The 14,715-nt window shown below is 35.3% G+C and overlaps 1 protein-coding gene across 4 annotated transcripts; it reads right to left on the minus strand.

Annotated features, from left to right (window-relative positions):
• Positions 1-464: 464 nt before the first annotated feature.
• Positions 465-7,467, minus strand: LOC149813703 (uncharacterized). Of its 4 annotated transcripts, none has more exons than XR_016428251.1 (5): positions 6,537-7,467; positions 5,709-5,881; positions 5,477-5,638; positions 2,328-2,441; positions 465-651 (listed from the first exon to the last, which is right to left on the minus strand). XR_016428251.1 is itself a non-coding variant. In XM_089991456.1 (4 exons), exons 1-3 carry the CDS (start codon positions 7,404-7,406, stop codon positions 5,503-5,505), a joined length of 1,179 nt encoding a protein of 392 aa, XP_089847582.1. In that variant the 5' UTR covers positions 7,407-7,467; the 3' UTR covers positions 465-651; positions 5,477-5,502. The 4 variants fall into 4 exon arrangements, 2 of the variants coding, with proteins under 2 accessions (XP_089847582.1, XP_089847583.1); XR_016428252.1 differs by having other exon boundaries at positions 465-703; XM_089991456.1 differs by lacking the exon at positions 2,328-2,441.
• Positions 7,468-14,715: the final 7,248 nt, after the last annotated feature.

Here is a 14,715-nt window from a genome sequence, read left to right on the forward strand (position 1 = left end):
TATTTACCCTCAAAGATTAATATTTATCCCCTCAAAAAAAATATTTATTTAAGTTTCAAGATCCTATAGTCAGGTCTGCCATATGAGGTCCCTAGCATGTGTCTAAGTTCTCGCATTACACTACAATTTTTCAAGTAATATTAAATCAAACAATCAAAACCAAGTTGGCTCATACTTACAGTAATGTTGGAGTGCTCGACGTGTCAAAAGTCACAACTTCTTTTCTTAAGCTTTGATATTAAGTCTATCTTTTCTAAAGACAATTTGGTATCCCCAAAAAATCTTAACCCTAAGCTCTTGTACCAAGTCTTCAACGCCCCAATTTTTTAAACCAAAAATTTAGAGAATTTTTTTTTAATCTCTTTACATGATTTTCAAGAAAAATAGAGAAAACTCTTTTTAAACACGATTCAAGTCTTGGGCGGGTTATAGTTTTCAACTCACACATGCAAGACTAGAAATAATTGAATCAAACCATGAACTGAATTGAAATAAATCAAAGTAATAGTCTCACTTAATCATAGTTTACAAGTTTAAAGAATTCAAATCATAATTAAAAAATATTTCAAGTTCTCTGAAAAGCTCTACAGGAATCTAACTCTCTTGATATCACCTCGAGCCTCTCATCATCATCAGTCAGCTTGCTCATTACTTGAAAATATTAAAAGTAGGGGCATTAACAACGGCTCTAGTAGAAAATACCCTACAATATAGGCATAGAAAGAATACAAACACATAAAGCATACATCTTTTCCCAAACAGATAATTCATAGCATGTCATTAATATAACATATAAGCACAACGAGGATCATGATTACAACAATGATAAATATAAGCATAAAGGATTTCACAATTAATCATTCTTACCATCAAGTAATAAACTTGCATATGCATCATTAGTAATCAAGATCACAACAAGACAAAGTCATATATGCCAACATATACATGAACTCAAAATCATACATGACATGCATAGACATTTTTGCCAACATTCAATGAAATACTTAAACACTTGTGAACTCCATCTAATGCATTATTACATTGTTACTTTTTTTTTATCATATAAAGGTACACTCTCAAGAACCTACTCAAACTCAACAATCAAATGATGGGCCCTCTCATCATTACCACCACCTACCATCTCGTCATCACTCACCACCATCACCACCCTCCTCCTCTTTCCAGTTTTTCACATTTTTCTACTTTGTTTTTTCCATGTTACACAAACAAGGGAAAAACTTTCTTTTTGAAAACTTCTCATGTCAAAAACTCTCGTAGGCAAAACTTTCTTTAATTATGAGAGTTTTACTCTCTTTCAAATAAAGTGAGAAACATATAAAAAAAGTGAAGCAAGGTTGAAAAAATGTAAGGTCTTTCTGACCTTTCCAAACCAGAAAAAATATTTCTCTATGAAACATTTTCTAAAAAGTATTGTTTTTATTGGAAAGATTCCTAACAAAAACTTTTTGAGCCGGGGCAAAGCCCTTCTCGGCCCTCTTATTTGTTTTTCTGCAACCACAGCGACCCAATGACCTTCCTCCTCTATCACTTGTTCCATGCTCGTTCGCTTTAAACTCAAAGCTCAAGGTAACCCAGGGACCTTCTTTCTCCATTTTCAGTTTTTTAGTAGATCTTTCATGTTCTTTTTGTTATGTTCTTGACCTGTCTTTTTTTAATTACTGTGATGGTTGAGATTCTTCTAGGTGTCTTCTTTTATTGATTGAAAGGGACTCTCCTGTTTTGAATCTGTATCTTGATGCAGTTTTAACATCTTGCTTCCTTTCGGTAAGGAAAATGATTGTAAGAGTATGGGTTTCTTTCGTAGATATGTGAATCTTTCCCTTTTCTTTGAAATTGAGGGGGACATGTGAACTCAAAATTTTGTGGATATGCAAATGCGTTTAGACAGACTTCTGAATGATATTCGTGGTAGCACACTGTTTTTGCAGAAACTCAAGGGTAATTTAGTAAGTCGAGAAAGTTGTCTTCTCCAAGGAGTCTGTACTGATTTTGCCCTTTGAGTTTAAATTTAGTTCTTAATAGTAAAGTTGCTCAGAGCTTGTGATTTTTTATGTATTTCTGTTAAGCATTATGCTTTTAATCAATTTGGGAAGGTAGGAATCGTGAAAAAGGTGAAGATTAATGAAAAAGCCAGTATTTGTAACTTTGTTGTTATTAAGCTTTTGCTACTTGAAAGGATCTTGTTTAACAAAAACCTAACATGCTCAAAGACATAAGATGAAATGAAACATGATGTTAACAAAAACCTACAAAGAGTGAATATAATTTCCAATGAGCAGAGCAACCGCAAAGCATCGATGGCTTACTGGGCTTTTATTGAGCATGCAGCCAAGTTTGAGCTCAGGTTGTTTATTGAGTAACAGGCTCAAACTGAAACATTTTTAAGCTGATGTTTATTAACTATCCATTCCAGTTTGTCCCTGCAATACAAAAATATAAATGTCTGCAATAAAAGACATTGTTGAAAATGAATGTCTGCATGAAATTGAGAATCAAGGGGCATGATCAAACAAAAACAAAGAAGAAACAAATTTTTCTTTTTATCTATGCTCACACAAAATACTCTTGGAACCAGTCATCCACAGCAATGTAGTAGGCAAGCCAACACACATTTAGTCAAAGTGATGACCAATAGGATTGTGGGCTGACAAGAAACAAGAAGCAAGATAGAGTAACAATGAAGAGCCTGCTCAAGAAAGAAGTTTTAGTGGTTTGTCAGAAAGGCGCCCCATGCAGAATGTGCTGCCACCTTAGGTAGTTCTTACAATCAAGGAGTTGCCAAAACCATTGACTTGGTACTGGTTGAGATGTGTATTGATAAATGTTTGTGGTTCTTAATCATAACCAGTGCATTATAAATGCAATAAGACATCCTTTTTTAAAAACATAAAATGATAAACTCTACAAATGACACGACTTTAACTTCAATGACTTGTACTTGATCTGTGTGAAGGCACAGATTCTATCTAAGTCACTGAGTATCTGAAAACAAGAAATAAGGCAACTGACTGAAGCTAACAACCACATACTACTACAAGAAAACTCGAGAAAAAGCAACTCCACTCAGAACGTGAAAAAAATACAAAAAAAACAGTAATTAGCTAGAATTGAAATTATTTCATGTTCAGAAACAACCACACTAATTATGAGAAAGGTAAAACAGAGCACAAGTTCCACTATTAAAGAAGTGTTAGATGCCCTATTAGACACCTCAAAGCCTTCTGACCTTATCCAGGATTTCTATTGATAAGGTTCTACTCCACTCATTTTGACATGAATGGTCAACTAAAAGAACCAACTAACATCCTATTGAGCTTTTGGATGCTACACGAAGTCCCGTAGGTAAGTACTGCCTTGTACATGCAAGTTATCCCAATATAACTGGATTCCTAGCATCATTTAGAAAAAACAGAGACCATTTGCAAGAATACACAAATCCTAGAGCTCATCCACCCAAAAAATAAGGAAGAAATATTCAATTGTCGACATGCATCATTGAGGAATGTCGTGGAGTGCACATTTGGTTTATTGAAAGCTCATTTTCCTATGCCTAAAACACCTCAACAATACAAGTATGAGACACAAGTAAATATTGTGCTTGTAGCGTACGTGCTTCACAATTTTATTCTTTAACAAGACCCAAATGCTAACCAATTTGAACCAGATGATGTCACAAGTAACAAAAACATAAGTCATCATCCCGATGAAGAAACTGAAATCATCTCACGAAGTGTCAAGCAAGGAAGCAACAAAGTTCTTCGTTTACGAATTGCAAACATGCTTTGGAGAGAATATTGTCGCTTTAAGTTACTTGATTTATAAGAAATACACTTATGAGAAACTATGATTGTAATGCTAAGACCATGGATGTTAAACTTTTATAATTGTCTAAGTTTGTATGACTATGATTTTAATGTTTGGACTACATATGTGCTATAGGATGAATTAGATATTTTTTTCTTTTCCATTTTTCTTCCACTTGGTTGGTGGGGTGAATTTTTGGATGATGGGTGGAGTTTCATTATTGCATGCAACCATCAAAATTTTATTAGTGCATATTTTGTTTTGTTAGCAATATTGTAGGAGAATAACTACCATTTGTTAGCACTTGATATAAGAGGAAAAAATTTTCATGCACCAACAAACAAGTGAAAAAAAAAATCTCGTATTATTTTCTCATGCTATACAAACAAGCGAAAACATTTCTAAAAGGAAAAGTTATCATATCAAAACTTCTCATAGGCAAAATTTTCTTTTCCTATGAGAGTTTTTCTTGCTTGCAAAAGTGCCCTAAATAATCAATTAAGAATTCTAATTTCTAAAACAAGCATAAGACATTTTATATTGTCGAAACATATTAATGCTGAGCTTAATAATGTTCTCTTTATTAATTCAATTCAGTCACATGCAATATTGAATCGCATAAATGCACTTCTGCAGGTATTCATATTTTTTCTATGATATTTTTTTTCGAGAGAGAATGAAATCTGGGGTTAGGCAGACCTCTACCAGTTATACAAGCATACCATTTGGGGTTCGAACTTGCAATGTCTCAACACAAGGTGATGTGCACTAACTGCTCCTGCCAGACAAGCGGAGCCCCTGTTGGTTTCTCTATGATAAAATTTATAGAAGAACACATCACCTTCTTCATGAATTAGTGAATGAATTCCAGTATATAGACTTAATGTGTACCCTGATGCATTGAATGTCATTCTTTGCAGTAATTAGGAGATTTTAAGGGAAGCCTTCATGACTAAAGATACAGAAGCACCCACCCCTACACTTTAAAACCTTAAGTTTCTTGTCAGCGGTGAAAGAAATTATCCATGCTAAATATAATTCATGGATTTGCTAATGCTTTATTACATTCTATCTAGAATATACTAGTTAGGTAGACCTTTTCATTTTGAAAGGACTGTGTCTTCTTCCTCAAAGGCATGTTTGGTGATCAAGGTTCTTCAATTGGCTTGGGTGATAAAACTGAATATGGCAACCAACATGTTGAAAATCAGCATGTTCAATTCTCCTATTTTTCTTCAAACACATGCAATTTCTAAATTTTTAATGGCCTCACAAGTTTATCACGCTATAATCGGTGCCATTTTATTTCTTTACTACTTCCATGTTTGATTGCCACATCTATGATACTGGTACTGACATGAGTGATTTCTATAAACTTGGCTCAGATGATTACCCATTCTCAAGTAAAATTCACAAAACACATTTAATTCTTCTGCAAATTTTGTCAAAAAGTAACTGTTACAATTACAAGGATAGAGCAAGAACTGGATGGCGATCCATTTACAAAAAACTCTGTCAATATCAAAACAGTAATTATTTCAACCATTTCTATTATGATTAGCACTAATTCAGGAGAAAACAGCCTTGCTAATTCAACTGAGTTGACGATCTAGGCAACCCAAAGAACAGGAAAAAAACTATGAAAACTCACGATTTCCCCCAGGGCAGAAGCCATGATCAAGTATTTGTAGAAGCAACTGCTGCTCCATGATAATTAGGCAATTGTGAGAAATCCTTCAACTGATGCTCCTCTTCCCCATCCCCACTCTCTTCAGTTTCCCACAGGAAGCTGGCATAAGCTGCAAGAACATGGCTGCGCTAACAAAAAAACTATCTTCAGTAAAAGATCAGAAATAAAAAAGAGAGGTGGAAATTTTACAAACCTATCTTCTGGAGCAGCTTGAACTGCTTGCTCGAAGTAGCTTTCTGCCCTGTCATGATTGTGATGGACCTCCCAGATTAATTTAGCATATTGTGAGAGGATTTCTCCATCCCCAGAATCTGCTAGTATCGCACGAGAGTAGAATTCATCAGCCTTCTGATAATCTCTCTTGGTCTGTTACCGAATCAGGAGAAAACATAGAAGTGATTTGGTAAGTCTGTTCCTTGTATGCATTGAAAGAAGAGAAAATGGAAAAGAAATTATACATCCAGGCTAGTTATTTTCCTGGATGACAATTGATTATTCTTGAGGAAAGTGTTATGTTTATTCATAAAGAAGTTCAAGAATGGCCTCAAATCTTCAAATTTGCCAGATATATGGCAAATCACCTTCGCAAACTTATCTGAGGTATCAGTCAAAGATAAACTGTAGCTAAGCCAACACCACCACTTGAGTGGCGTGGATTTGCACCTCATCTTTTTCCGTTTTTTGAGAGAACCAAACCATTGTAAGAAGGGAATGAGACGGTACCAAGGTTAGCGTTTTTCATAACTTTGCAATAACAAGTATGAGTTATTGTCCTATTAGCTTCAAAAATCTCCATCTAGTTTAATAAAAAATCAAAGAATCTCCCCCTAGTTTAAAGAAAAATCAGTCAAGGACGACTGAAAATTAATGGTGTAGAACTGTTACAGTGTAAACCAAACAAATTGCACGGCACAAGAATCCTAAAAGCTAAACAATCAACACAAACCAACAAAATTTTTCAAGCATTTTTGGTTAAAATTATTCAAATGATACTAAAAAAGACACCTGGTTGGGACCTCACTTTGTACAAATACTGAGCATAATTCCTCAAGAACAAAGGATTAGAAGGATTTTCAGCAAGCATTTTCTGGTAATATTTCTCAATGTCCCCCTCATCTCCACCACCACCACCACCGCCACCAGAGAGCGGCAGGCGAAAGTTGTTCCCATCATCTCCACCAGTCATTGCTGCAGCAGGATCACCAACTTCAATCCCCACTCCTTTAGTCAGAAACAGGGGTATAGCATCACTCCTTCCTTCCTTATCTTGCCCTTCCATGTACTGAACATGAGATGTCACCATAGGAGTCTTCTCACTTTCTATAACTTTATCGAACTCCTGATCCCCACTGGGAAAACTGAAACTTCCTTCAATAGACATAATTCCATGACCAAATGTTATGGTCCTATCTATAGAAGAAAAAACATGATCACCACCATCTCCTTCCTCCCCCTCCTCCTCTTCTTCTTCTTCTCCCATGTTTCCATTATTATAAGTCGAAAAGGAAAGAATTGGCTTCAATTTGGAACTGGGGCGTCTCCCTGACCTTAAGGATATGCAGTTATGGAAATCATCAGCCTCTCCTTCCATCCCCACAAGTCCCCGCAAGTTGCCATCCGATCGAGCACGCTGGACGCTTCTCCGGCCCCTCGTTTTGCCTTCGAACTCGCTGTCGCGGTCGGAGATCGGCCAATCCGCAGGATGGTTGATTGGGGAAGAGTTGCAGGAGAATCCATGGAAATTGTGGTGGCCACCACCATGGAAGGAGAGCTTCTTGAGGCCCTCTGAGCAAGAGTGCTTCATGGTGCTGCTGTCAAAAGCATCAGGACTAGCCGAAAAGGAAGATAAGAGGGATCCCAAGATGGGGGTGGAGGAGCTCCTAAGCAACATGGTGGTTTCAGTTTCTTGGATCTCTCACAGAGGAAGATCTGGAAGAAAACCAAACGAAAATGAGCTCAAAGTATCTGGATTTACCAAGAAAACAGGAACAAGTGGCAGAAAAGCGATAGGCTTTCATCACCGTCCATCTCAAGTGACCAACGGTCCAAATTTTGACATTTGGATACGTTGGTTCCTCAGCCTACAAGAAGGTCGCTTGACTTGAGAGTGCAAGCATCTCTTCCATGTGGCAGCAAAATCGAAAAATATTTTAATCTACCAAATGGGTCTGTCCGGGTCGAATTTCTCAGACCCAATTTCCTGTCAGGTTTAAAAATTAAGCCCAAACCCAAAACCAATATGAATCGGGTTCGGACTTGATTTCTATATCCCATTTATGTCAGACCCATATCTATCGTCGGGCTGGACAGTGGACAACATGAAAAAGAATTTTAACAAATGCCAGATTTAATGATATTGACAGCATTTTGTTTAACTTTATAAAATTAGGTATATGTTTCAGACTATAAGGTAGCAGCCTACACCAATCCATGCTCACCTCAGCCTACCAGTATTTTGAAAGGTTTTTTGATCTTTTTTCTTAAATCTGGATTGTACAGATGCTTTAGGAATCAACTCTTACATCATCAGATTCAGATGGGTGGATAAGTTTCTATGAGGTTTGAAAATCAAGGGTGTAAAATTTTTTATAAATATCATAAATATCCAAAGCTAAATAATCACATTTTTTTTATTAAAAACACTATCCAAGTGCCATTTTATAGCAAATCGACCATGTCAAATGCATCTGATAGGTAAGATTTACCGAAAACAATCTGAAACCCCTTCGCTCGCAGTAGACTGCAGTAGGCACGAAACGAAGTAGGTAGCTACCCTCTACTCTATGTTTGAACCTTAAATGGGATTAGATTGGTTTAGGAATAAATTGATTTGGTTTGGTTTTCTATCCTTTAGAGATTGAACTGGTTCAGGTTATCCTCCTGCTCGTGGGCCTCATTTTCCATTAATTCAAAACCGGATCTCAGAGGTCCTACCAAGACCTCACCAGGGCCCAGGTATGATATCCACCACTCGGCCAGGTCGCAGCATGACCACATAAACCAACGGCCCATAACCATATCGATGGGGCAGTATCGCTGCGGATCGCCCGAAATTTGGGTCCCTACACCACCCCGTGCAAGACTTTATCCATCACCAGCACATCACATCGCACGTGCCGCAGTGGTGTCTTGGTGACACGTGAGTTGCGCGTGGAGCCCGCACCCACGCAAACGCAGGACAGACAGGAAACTGCACTATGAGATACGTTTTGGTATCCAGGAAAGACCAGCCTTCTCCCAAACCTAGGCCCGAAGATGAAGCCCGTGTGCATCAAAGTAAAATTGAAAAATAACAAAAGAAAATAAATTAGTAGACTATGTTAACATAGAATTCAAATTGGTGTTTTATATATATAATTAAATCAAAAACATTAATACAAACCTTAATCAAAGAAAAAACTAATCAAATTAAATATAAAAACCCTAATTAAAAAAAAATTGATTCAAAGACCTAATCAAAGAAAATTCTTATTTTTTATATTTAATTCAAAGCCTAAATCAAAAGGCCCTAATTTGAAACCCTAAATAAAAAATCCCTAAATCAAAAGGCCTTAATTCAAAACCCTAAATAAAAAAGCCTTAATTAATAAGAGAAAGAAAGAACAAAGAAAAAGAAGAGAAAGAAAGAGAAACGAGAAAGAAGATTAAGAAAGAAAACAAAGGAGAGAGAGAGAGTTGGGGTATAACCCCTTGGCCCTGACCTTTTTTTTCAAAAGTTACGATCCCACCGTTATAAGGGGTGGTGTGGGAGTGAAACTCTTAAACAGCATTCTTAGATCGTCCAGTGTTTCGTGTGATGTGTTGAACTTGCCCTAAAGGATGGTGTAACGACTCCAACTCATACCCATGAAAAAATAGTTAATTTTTTTTTAAAAACAAGTGCGAAAACATTCTCAGAGACTCGAGGCCTTTACAGTTAAACACAACCACCACCACAAGGGATCTTATACTCATCTTTCAAACCAAACCAAACTTTATTTAATTAAATGCATAGAGTCTGAGACATAAGCAAAAAGAAGAGTCACGTTGTCCAAAAAAATCTGTCAGGCAGTCATATAGTCCTCTCATGACTTCTCTCAAAAGCAAGTCGCCTCACTAGGCATATGAGACTGCAAAAAACATAAAAGTAGGATATCAGAATTTAAAGAATCATGTGTATGAATTCCTATAATGAAACAAACAAGTAAAAAGAACATAAATAAGATTCGTGCAATATTTTAGAAGAATACAATTATAACAAATTCATAACTCAATTAACTATTCATGCAATAGGACACAATTATTTAGTAAGAGAGAACAATTTAATAAACAACAGAGACCACAAATTCAGTCATAAAGATATTTAACATGCATTAGGAAATAAATATCATGCATTCACCAATATATTATAATTAAGAAAATAAGTAATTATGCATGATCTAATGCATAGCAGGAATATGCATGATTTTAGTATAATGCAAGAATAAGTTATTATCTTTTATCAGAGTTTTCTTTGCATAAGCATGTCTCTATTAAATTCACATAATTTAATTTCTTTTTTTTAATTATCATTGCTCGCGGATACTCCAAACGGGTAAAATCTCCGAGGTCAAGTAGGGTTCACAGGATAACTTAGCACACAAGTTGTATTTTATTACTAGGTTTCAAATTTAGCTCTCGACCGAAACAGCCTTTGAAACATTAGACATTCAAATTTAATGTCGGGAACACCAGGGACATCCAAATCTACAAGTGTCTCTTTCTTGGTATACCAAAACAATATTTGTGTCTACGCACCACCCCAAAGCAAAGTGGTGGATTCTCCCTAAAACCGTGGCCAAGAAAAGAACCTCAATATCGGGTTCAGTGGTAACAGCAAATGCGCACGAAGTTTTAGTATCCTTACGGTTCCCCAAAATTGCTAAGCTCAAGATTCCCTTTCTACAAAAGGAACATCAAGGGAACGTAAATTATATTGTTCTTTTTATTTATCTTGTTATTAATATCAGTTTTCATTATTTGCAATTCACCCTACAAAATTAATAATATAAGTTTGCATATCCACATGCGAAGCTCTTCACGATCCACTCGTGACATCAATAGAACAATGTTGTTAGAATCACAATGTCAAATGACATCTTTGCAATGCATAAACAAGTAAAGTAAGGAGCACCTTGGCTCAAGGCTTCCACATCCCATGATGATCCATCTTAATCATCTATGCATTCATATGCAAAAATCTTAAGGAGCATGCCAATGCATTCTTTTCATATTACATGTCTTTCGATGCACAATCATGAATGCTAATTTAGAGATGTGCATGAAATAATAACATTCGTATGCATGAGCTCACATACTCATGTCAAATGCATGCTTTCATTCATGAATCATTTAAAACTAACACATGTGAACACTCATGCAATTGCATATTGGCAAAAATACATAATGCTTTCGGTATGCACAATTCACACATATATTAAACAAAGATGTGCATAGATAACACTTTCATAGGCGTCTACTTACATATTCATGCAAGATACATGTCTCTTTCATAAGTCCTTTCATGTCAAAATGCAAATGAACTTGTAATTGTATATAAGTAAAACAACCAAAAATTTGAAACCCTTGCACATGGCAGCAAGATGTACAAGTAGACAACATTACATTAGGGACATGGTCATGCATAACTAATTCCTCATAAGCATGCAAACAACAACATTCATACAACTATTTACATGCAAAAACATATTTATTTCATTTATGCTCATGCACATAAAAGCTACTCTGCAATTAATATTTTGATCAAACACAATGCATCCAGCCAAGCATGAGAAACCTTTCACTCTTAACGTGCATAGAACTAGATTTGTTATCTTGAGTAAATCTGAAAATTTGCAAACCAACTGAAAATATTTTTCTCCCCTTTTTTTTAAAAAAAACTGCTCAACTGATGCAGTCGGCTATGGCTAAACCAAAGGAATAACATCGCCCAAAAGATACAAGTTTGTCCAAGAGCAACAGTAAATGGCAGAAACAATAACCCAAGAGCCCAAGTAAATCGAAGGCCAACCGAGCTGACAACAACAAATTGAAAAAATATAAACTATGCATACCCTGACCAAGAGTACGCTGAAGTAGACAATAATGCTATATAATGAATGCAGGTCCCAAAAGCTAAGCAACATAAGATGTTTTAATAACATTACCAGTTGACTAGTAAGTAATTTGAGAATGGATAAAAGTATTAGAAAGTTTCCAACAGTGAAGGAAAGTGAAAAACTCAAATTTGATGGTGTAAATGATGATAAGTAGATGTCAACATTTCAATGAAAATTTGACTTCCAATAGGTGTGGTTACTCTATACCTTCCAAAAAAAATGATAGTTAAAAATACAATATGAATCATAATAAGAGGATGGAACAAGGCCTTGGAAAATATATACACCAAATAAGATCTTGCAAGGAATTCTAGGGTGGTGGTAGCTCAACTCATATAATTCCAGTGAAGGACACCCTTGTAAAACTTAAAGCGGCGCCAAGAACCAGAAATATTTAGAAACATTACTTGGGAGAATAATTGTGTCCATGAAACTAGAGAAACAAATATGGGTATCAATCATAGACAAAAAAATGAGTTATGAATCTAGTGAACATGCTATCCAGCAGAGTTCTTAATTTACCTGATAATTAATGAGAAAGGTTTTAAAGATAAAAACTAGGGGTTTTATAGTCTAAGGACGGCCATACAGTTTTTTTCTGTTTTAAATCTGCCCAGTTGACCTGCGCTCGTCTGTGCTTGACAGAATATGCATCTGCTCAGCAGAGCCACAGTTCGACTTGGCCTAAACAGGTTATGAATCGGCCCAGTAGACCAGCACTTGGATGGGCTTTAACGAGCTGAGAGTCTGCCCAGCCAACTGCAGGTCGGTTGGGCTTATTTGTGAATACAACTGCCCAGCTGATAGTGGCTCGGTTGGGCTTGACAGATTTTTAAAATTTGCCCAATCGATCTGCAGTCGGTTGGGCTCATCCAAAAGCCCCACTTGCTTATAAAGATCCCACCCTATTTTCTTTAAAACTCACAACGGATTAATCCCAGTCCAAGAAAGGCATTATAAACAGAAATCTGAAATAAAATCCAGCATATATGTGCATGCTTTGTGTATGAACATAACATCTTGTATATATATATATATATATATATATATATATATATATATATATATATATAGGCATTGACATACCTACGTACATATGTATATATATACATATATATCCATTGATTATGAATAACATATGATTTTATTATGACATCAAATTCTAAATCTGAAATACATAAACAACCTTTCATAAATCGATTTGTTCATAAGTTAAACATGGGAAAAACAAATTTGATTCATGGGTTCCTTAAAAAACATTACCTAAATCAAATTTAGGCTCTTTTTCTCATTCAAACCAAAAGAAAAACTTGTACCTCACGTGTAGATCGAAAAGAAATATGAATTTAATGGTGGAAACGACGGATGATTGAAGAATGTAGCATTTTCTTCTTCCTCGTCCTCTCTTTTCTTCTAATTTTTCCTCTTTCTCTCTCTTTCTCTCTTTTTTTCGTTCTCTTTCTCTTTCTTCTTTTTTTTATCTATTTATAGAGCTCTAGATGGGCTGGAGAAGAGAGTGCAGCCCCAGCTGAAACTCTCTTCTCTCTTAGAGTTCCAAAAATTTTGAAACTCTAAGTTGACTTTTTTTCAAAGTTTTATTTCATTTGGAACTCTATGTTTCTTAAACCTTCTTATATGCTTCTAGGTGTGTTTATGGGTTCTATTAAGAATCCTAAACACTTTAAATATATATATATATATATATATCAGAATTAATTAAATTTATTTATTTATTATTTATTTATTATTTATTAATAAATAAATAAATACCTAGAAGCTTCCAAAAATTATATTATTGAACTAAAACACTTATAAAGTAATTTTATATGGGTTTAAAGGCTCTACTTAGAGTCTTAAACAATTATCAAATTAAATTCTTATAATTAATTAATTAATTAATTAATATAAAAAATAAATAAATTTTAAGAAGCTTCCAAAAATTACCAAATTAACTTGGAAGGCTTCTTAACATTAATTAACTTCAATTTAAAGGTTTCAAATGAATTTAAAGTTGAAAAAAATCATTGGGCATGGATTTGGATCTGGATTCAAGATCCAAATTCATCTCAAAAATCTAGATGGGTCTTGAGTTGGATCAATACTAGATTAATATGAGTCTTGGATAGAGTCCAGATCCATATTAATTTGGATCAAATCTAGCAGACTCGGTCTGATCCAAATTCAGATCTGAACCGACAAATTGCTCAATTTTTTGAAAAAATGCAATTTTCCGGTCAACTGTAGCCCGAATCAAAGAAAATAAAATATTGTTATTCTCAAAATTTTGAGACGCATCCAACGATATATAACTTAAATTTTGCTTCCGAAATTCGTCCGAAAATAACTTGAATTTTGCTTGAATTTAAAGGTAAAAAGTAAAACTTTTTCTCACGTTTTGATTGGCTTGTTTAGGCCTTGACAATAAGACTTGGGCCCTGCCCAGTAAGTATCGGCCTAAAATAGAGAATCTAACAATTTTTCTTCTATACTTAGCCAAATTTTCAACAAAATTATAAAATGACTAAGCGTGAAAATACGCAATATTACAAATGGAGTGGCACATTTTTTTGATCCAATCACATTAAAATGTTCCTGGGCCTTTCTCAAAAAATTTCGCCAATTTTAACTTTTGATTTAAGAAAAATCTTGTTCAACCTAGTTGGCAGCACCAACATCATGGAACTTGAGTTTTGGGTTTTATGATGGATTTTGAAGAAATCAAAGGTAGTATTTTTTTTAAGGCAAGCTAGGGTTAGGGGGACCCTACTAGAACAACACTCGCCCCATGTGACAGAGGAATTCGATCCTAGGCCTTCAGCTTGATACAGGACCCCGCTTCCCACATGAGATACCACGTCAGTGGTTCAAAGGTGGGAAGTTGATCAAATTACGCTTCAAAATAAAATGGAGTTTGAGAACCAAGGCGTTCAAATGCACCCTAAATCGTATAAATCATATGATTCTAGTGGCATGAAATTTGGATCCCAAAAGATCACAACATTAACATCTCGACTAAACGATGCAAATGCTCAAAGCTTCGTTCGAGTCAGAGCCAAGCATGGA

This window comes from Nuphar pumila, chromosome 16 (genome assembly GCF_984573655.1).
Source record: "Nuphar pumila chromosome 16, dmNupPumi1.hap1.1, whole genome shotgun sequence".
In the NCBI taxonomy this organism is placed as follows: domain Eukaryota; kingdom Viridiplantae; phylum Streptophyta; class Magnoliopsida; order Nymphaeales; family Nymphaeaceae; genus Nuphar; species Nuphar pumila.

What these genes read in the sequence shown, in the direction of transcription:
- LOC149813703 (XM_089991456.1), bottom strand. Translation starts at nt 7,406, where the DNA reads ATGTTGCTTAGGAGCTCCTCCACCCCCATCTTGGGATCCCTCTTATCT. An exon ending in ATGCTCAGTATTTGTACAAA is followed by an intron (nt 5,882 to 6,536) that starts GTGAGGTCCCAA and finishes ATTCGGTAACAG; the next exon opens with ACCAAGAGAGATTATCAGAA. An exon ending in CAAGCTGCTCCAGAAGATAG is followed by an intron (nt 5,639 to 5,708) that starts GTTTGTAAAATT and finishes TTGTTAGCGCAG; the next exon opens with CCATGTTCTTGCAGCTTATG.